Source organism: Triticum dicoccoides, chromosome 5A (assembly GCF_002162155.2).
Source record: "Triticum dicoccoides isolate Atlit2015 ecotype Zavitan chromosome 5A, WEW_v2.0, whole genome shotgun sequence".
NCBI classification, from domain to species: domain Eukaryota; kingdom Viridiplantae; phylum Streptophyta; class Magnoliopsida; order Poales; family Poaceae; genus Triticum; species Triticum dicoccoides.
Window position 1 is genome coordinate 47,291,317 of NC_041388.1, and position 6,023 is coordinate 47,297,339.

The following is a 6,023-nucleotide window of genomic DNA, read 5'->3' on the forward strand; positions in this document are numbered from 1 at the left end:
CAGCATACACATGTCGTCACTGCAATAATGCATGCGTACGCGTAGAACAAGATACGGACGGAGGTCGACCGATCGATCATCGACGGAGCGCGCAGAGACGCAAGAGGACGTACTACGATGATGAGTGGCACATCGCATTGGGTCGCCAATAAGCATCGGCCTCCGATAGGCCAGACGACGTACGTGCCGCGACCATGAACGCGGCGGTACGAACTCCACAGCCTACCGCGCTAGACCAACTGATCAAGCTATAGTTAGCTAGGGTGGTACCGTTCGTGCGTATTGCGCGTACGCGTGCATGCGTCCGTGCAATTACGCGAACCTGCTGCTGCATGCTGCAGCCAGCCAGCCAGGCAGGCGAGCGAGCGAGGAAGAAAGGTGGCCGGCCAGGTCACTCTGATACCTATCTGATCCCGCAGCCCACCTACCCGGGCAGGCCCACTGGCAGCGCGGGCCCGTGGAAACTTAGCTGGCCGGCCCCACCCCCGAGCTCCATGCCCCGATCCCGTCGCTCGCACGTGCGGCCCGTGCCGGCCCACTGACGCCCGGACCCGCCGAATGTGGATCGCGTGTCAGCGGCCTCCGGTCCCACGCGTCAGCGGGGCATCCGTGGTACCCGCCAAGCGCGCACCGCTGCCTCCCTCCGTGGACGCGGGTTCAGTAGGAATACGCCTTCTACAGTTGCGTTGCGGGTTTGGCTCGTACTGTACTGTACAGTACCGCTCGTACTGTAGCGTCGTCTCTCCGATTTATAAGCGGGGAGGCGGGGTGGGCTCTGCCCGGTTCAGCTGCGCAGTCGGGAGAGTAAATAAGGACATCCCAGCCAACGAAAGCTCCCACTCCCCCTCCGCCATTACTCCCTGCTCCGATGGCCTCGCCGCCGCAGCCGCAGGTGGACGTGGACCTCGGCAAGCTGAGCTACGAGATCTTCTCCTTCCTCGAGAGCAAGTTCTTGTACGGTGGTGGCGCTAGCGGGGGCGGGGTGTGCTCGCTGCCGGGCACGCCGGGGCGAGGGCCGGTCGGCGGTGGGGGCGCGAGGGTGCGGGTGCTGGCCATTGACGGCTGCGGCCCGGGCCCCGGGGACGCGCTGCTGGCAGCCGCCGCGCTGGCCAGGCTCGAGGCCGCGCTGCGGGCCAAGGCCGGCGACCCCGACGCTCGCGTCGCCGACTTCTTCGACGCCGCCGCGGGGGCCGGCGCGGGCGGCGTGCTCGCGGCGATGCTGTTTGTGAGGGGTGTTGACGGGCGGCCCAAGTATACGGCCGCGGACGCGCTGGCGTTCGTGGCGGCGAGCCTCGGGAAGGGCGGGTGGGGCGGAGGTGGAGGTGGATGGCGCGAGAGGTGGGCCGCGCTGTTCCGGCGCGGGGAGAGGTCGTCGGACAAGTCCTCGTTGTCGGCGTCCTCGTCCTCGTCGTCGCTCCGCCGGGTGTTCGGCGACGCGACGCTGAGGGACACGGTGGCGCCGCTGCTGGTGCCGTGCTACGACCTGGCCACGGGCGCGCCGTTCCTCTTCTCCCGCGCCGACGCCGTCGAGAGCGACAGCTTCGACTTCCGCCTCCGCGACGTCTGCGCGGCCACCTGCGCCGGAGGCTCGGCCGCGACCGCGGTCCGCTCCGTGAACGGCCTTACGGCCATCGCCGCGGCGTCGGGCGGCGTGGCAGCGATGGGCAACCCGGCCGCGGCGGCCATCACCCACATCCTGCACAACAAGCAGGAGTTCCCCCTCGCCGCCGGCGTCGACGACCTCCTCGTCGTCTCCATCGGCTCCGGGTCCTCCTCCGGCGGCACCGCCTCGGGCTCCGCCACCCCGTCCGCCGGGTGGCGCACGCCGATCCCCCCGCGCTCCCCGTCCCCCGCCGAGATGGTCCGCCTCACCGCCGAAGGCGTCGCCGACATGGTCGACCAGGCCGTGGCCATGGCATTCGGCCACACCTGCGGCCGCAACTACGTCCGCATCCAGGTCAGCCAAGCCACAGAGCTTCATCCCGTCCCCCCATTCTTGCCGTCTCCCTTGTTTCAAACACTAACAGCGACGAGTTACTGGTTCCAGGCGGCGGCGCCGGCGCACTCGATCAAGGCGCTCCGGTCGCTGGAGGCGCGGAAGGTGGTGGCGATCGCGGACGGGATGCTGACGCAGCGGAACGTGGAGGCGGAGCTGTTCCGGGGGCGCCGGCTGTCCGAGAAGTCCAACCGGGAGAAGCTGGACGCGTTCGCGACGGAGCTGGTGAAGGAGCACGACCGCCGGCGAGACTCGCCCCCAGGGCTCCTCCCCAACGTGGCCATCAAGCAGGTGTCGCCGACGCCGCCGCGGCTGTCCTCGGCCACCACGTCCTCCGCCGCGACCACGGGCACCACCGGCAGGACCGCGTCCACCATGCCGTCGCCGGCGTCGACGCAGGACTCAGGGCACTGACACGACACGGATCAAGAGCCGATCATGCATGCGACGTGGACGGGTCACCCTCCTTCCCCAGTTTTGTACATTTGCCCGCCTATGCAACAGAGGAGTCGAAATGCTTCTACGAGTACTAAAGTTTATTTATTTATCCTCTGCTCTCCTCTGTTCTGCTCCCTCCACGAGTCGCCGACATGTGGGGCACGATGAAAAACCCCTATGAAGTCAAGCTGATTCTATTATACTCCGTAGCTCACATCACAACTGTCCGTCCACTTTGTCGAGTGGCATTCGAAAAGCAGTTCACCGCGAAATACTATACTATACTGCCCAAAATTGAAATCGAATGAGCAGCGAATACGATGTGTCAATGTGTAAAGCAGAAAGGAGATGCCATCCGTTTGAAAAAGCGGTTTTCTTTCTTCCCGTTTTCCCTCGCGGGCAGGTTGAATTGAAGCCGACGCGGATCGGATTAGCCCTAATTGCCCATCTGTTCTGATGCTGACAGACGGCTAATAAATAGTACTACTAGTAGCTTGATCGATTGCAATGTGCAGTTAATCACACGGCAAATGATGATTAGGGAGCATGCATCATGCATGTTGCTGAACATGGTCTCCTCTTCTTCTTCTCGTTTCCTGATTGTGTGGCGTGCGGTCGAGGAGTAAGGGCAATTTCAACGCGGTTCATTGAAACGGACACAAGAAATATTGTTGACACGCTCGAAAGTGTTTGTCGATAACGGATAGGAGGGCGGCCATCTAAACCTATACACCAAAATGTTTGTTATTTTTTTTAAGAATAAAACTAAGCCAAATGTCTGCTATGCAACTCCAGTTTGAATCATCGATCAACTATACATTTGAATCCTAATAAAAGCGTCGGACGTCCAATAAAATTTCATCGGTTCCAAATTTAATCATACTCCTCGAAAGCGGCATTCATTTCAAACTATCACTCCTCGGGCTTGAAATTCTTCATCAACACATGTTGTTCACCTAGATGTTGTGCCCCTTGAGTTTCATTCAACAATGCATCAATTTGAAAGGCTTGCCCTCCGTCCTTTGATACAACGTGGCAACGCATCCAGGCTACACAATGACATGATCATCGAGTTGCAACATTGAGTAAGTGAACTGACCAACACGTAGAGCAACAAAAAGAAAAACTTATTCCAATTCTGCAGTCACACCGTAATATACTTCATGACGGCGTTTGAAATGGTGTATCATCGATGGAGTAGCGACTTCACACCGCGATCACGGATCACATCCAAATTGTAGGCACGTAGTGCTTTGCCCTTATGGAATCAAGAATGCACATGTTGCCAAAACATCTTGCCATTTCCGCTTTATGCGTACAACCGCCCAATTATGACCAATGATGCGTCACACAACAACGCATCCGCCCTCACTGAGTACCAGCCATCATGCTTGCTTCATGTTAAACACGGAGAGAAGTCAAAAAAAAAAGTTCCCCACTGACATTTTGGTCGAACACTTACATGTCGTGGTGTTCGCCATGGATGCCATCGGTAGGGGCGGACAATAGCCGAGCTGCTTTTGGATCTAGGGTGCAATGGTGGTGAAGTACAAGGCACTTGGGTGGAGCAGCGAAGGTCCGGCTAGAACTAGGCGACGGTTGGAGTGGTATAAAGGCGATGATGGTCTTGGTCGGTGCGGATACTTAGCAAGGGGGGAGGGGCTGAGTGGGGGAAAGGGCTTCGGGAGAGGGGTTTTGGTTGGCCGAGTGTGTCGGAGTCCAACGTGATGGGTGTTCGAACTTCCCCAAACCTCCAACGAGTTTGTTTTCGTATGAGGGAATTCAAATGTCCTAACAGATCCGTTAATGCACCGCGTTGGATGGCAAAAAGTATCTAGACCATACTGTCCGGATGTCTAGAGGCGTTTTGATGGTTGGAGTTGCCCTAAAGAAGGATCTTTTTTTGTTGCAAAGATGAGACTTGAAGGCTGTATAAATAAAAGTCATCTGCTAGCTGTATGCACAAACTCTAGCTTCCGAATGCTGTATGCGCGTATCAGAAAATGAGCATTGCACTCTACATCAGACAGATAGATAGACAGGTACATACATACATTGTACTCGTCAAGCATGATCTTCCTTGTACTTCTACTCCGTATCTTCTCGTACTCATGCCGTGTTGTTTGCACCTACGGCCTAGCTTTGCCCAAGGGACGAGACGTGGAAGAGATACCAAAGACTTGCTTCCCGGGCAGAAGGAACCGAACTGCCTTCGACGACAGAAACCGAAGCGCAAGACGATCGGTGTGTTGGGACGTCTGAATTCCGCCTACAGGAACTGAACTGTCTGGTAGGAGACACCGGCGCATCAAACAGGAGGAAGGAAAAACAGAAGCGTACCAGCGCTGCACCGCACTGGCCAGTGTCACTCGGCAGTGCTCTCACTGTTCCAGAACCACTGGAAAAACACAGTAGGAGACACATTTTTTGTACTTGAAGCACACTGCAGACGCCTTTGGGGTCAGGAAAGCGGTAATTTGGCCCTTTACCTCTTTGACCGCGACAGATATGCTATGCTGCCACCACGAGCTGGTAAATCTTTGGGACGAGCATTGGTTCTCGCGAGTTTTTTACTACCAAAAGAACAACAAAGAGAGGAGACAGGTTAGTTGGTTAAATTAACCGAGGACGCCATGGATCTCACGGCGCCCCGTTACCGACGCCGGATCACCACCGCCGCAGCCTCGTTTACCCAACAAGTTTCACCGCCTTGGGGGGAGTTGAAAGTTGTCAACGCCCCCATCGGACGCGGCGTCTCTTTAATTCACCGGAAGCTTCCGCATGCATGCGATGCGATGCGACGGGTGAAGAGGAAGAGCGGATCTCCGTCTAGCTTTAACCATCGCCATTGGAGCGCTGCTGCTGCATGCACGTGAGGCAGGCCCTCGATTTCGATTTTCGACTGCCAGCTTAACCTCACATGGAGTTTGTACCGTACTGTGTGTAGGTTAAGCTGGCATGTCAATGCAACCGAATCTTCAATTTCAACCCCAGACCCCAGGGTGGTAGTAGTAAAAGTGAACTTCGATGGGTGTCAACTCATCATCTTGCAGTTTACTGTAGTTTACTACTGCACGCCGCCCGGCAGGAGCCAGCTAGAACCCTAGAACTGATGGCTGGCAGAATTTACAAATTACAAACACAGTATACAGAGAAGTACTCCTAGGATCCTATACCTTGCGTCCGTGCGCATGCATATATATAGCTGACACTGCGAATTATTTTACCCCTGCGCTGCATTTCAACCACGGCGTTGAACTGAACTAGTGTATCTGCATCGTTGAAACCTGGAAGCTGAAACAGTATGTGCTAGTACTAATGTTTTTTTAGACATTTCAAATGACTACTACATACGGATGTATGTAGACATATTTTAGAGTGTAGATTCACTCATTTTGCTCCGTATGTAGTCACTTGTTGAAATGCCTAGAAAGACAAGTATTTAGAAATGGAGGGAGTACTACGCATATGTGTGTGTGTATGCACACGGAAAGTTGGCTGGAATTAGTTACTGCCTCCATTGATTAAGCCTGCCTCTGGCCTACAGGCTACAGATCGACCTCTCGATCCCAAATCTTCCACACTAGAA

At 56.0% G+C, this 6,023-nt stretch overlaps 1 protein-coding gene across 1 annotated transcript; it reads left to right on the forward strand.

The window, feature by feature from the left end:
• The first annotated feature begins 794 nt into the window (after positions 1-794).
• Positions 795-2,755, forward strand: LOC119299080 (patatin-like protein 3). The gene is made up of 2 exons (XM_037576369.1): positions 795-1,957; positions 2,048-2,755. Exons 1-2 carry the CDS (start codon positions 869-871, stop codon positions 2,408-2,410), a joined length of 1,452 nt encoding a protein of 483 aa, XP_037432266.1. The 5' UTR covers positions 795-868; the 3' UTR covers positions 2,411-2,755.
• Positions 2,756-6,023: the final 3,268 nt, after the last annotated feature.

Excerpts from the sequence above, each read along its gene's own strand:
- LOC119299080 (XM_037576369.1), top strand. The coding sequence starts at position 869 with ATGGCCTCGCCGCCGCAGCCGCAGGTGGACGTGGACCTCGGCAAGCTG. Across the intron at positions 1,958-2,047 it reads GCAACTACGTCCGCATCCAG|GCGGCGGCGCCGGCGCACTC; the intron begins GTCAGCCAAGCC and ends TACTGGTTCCAG.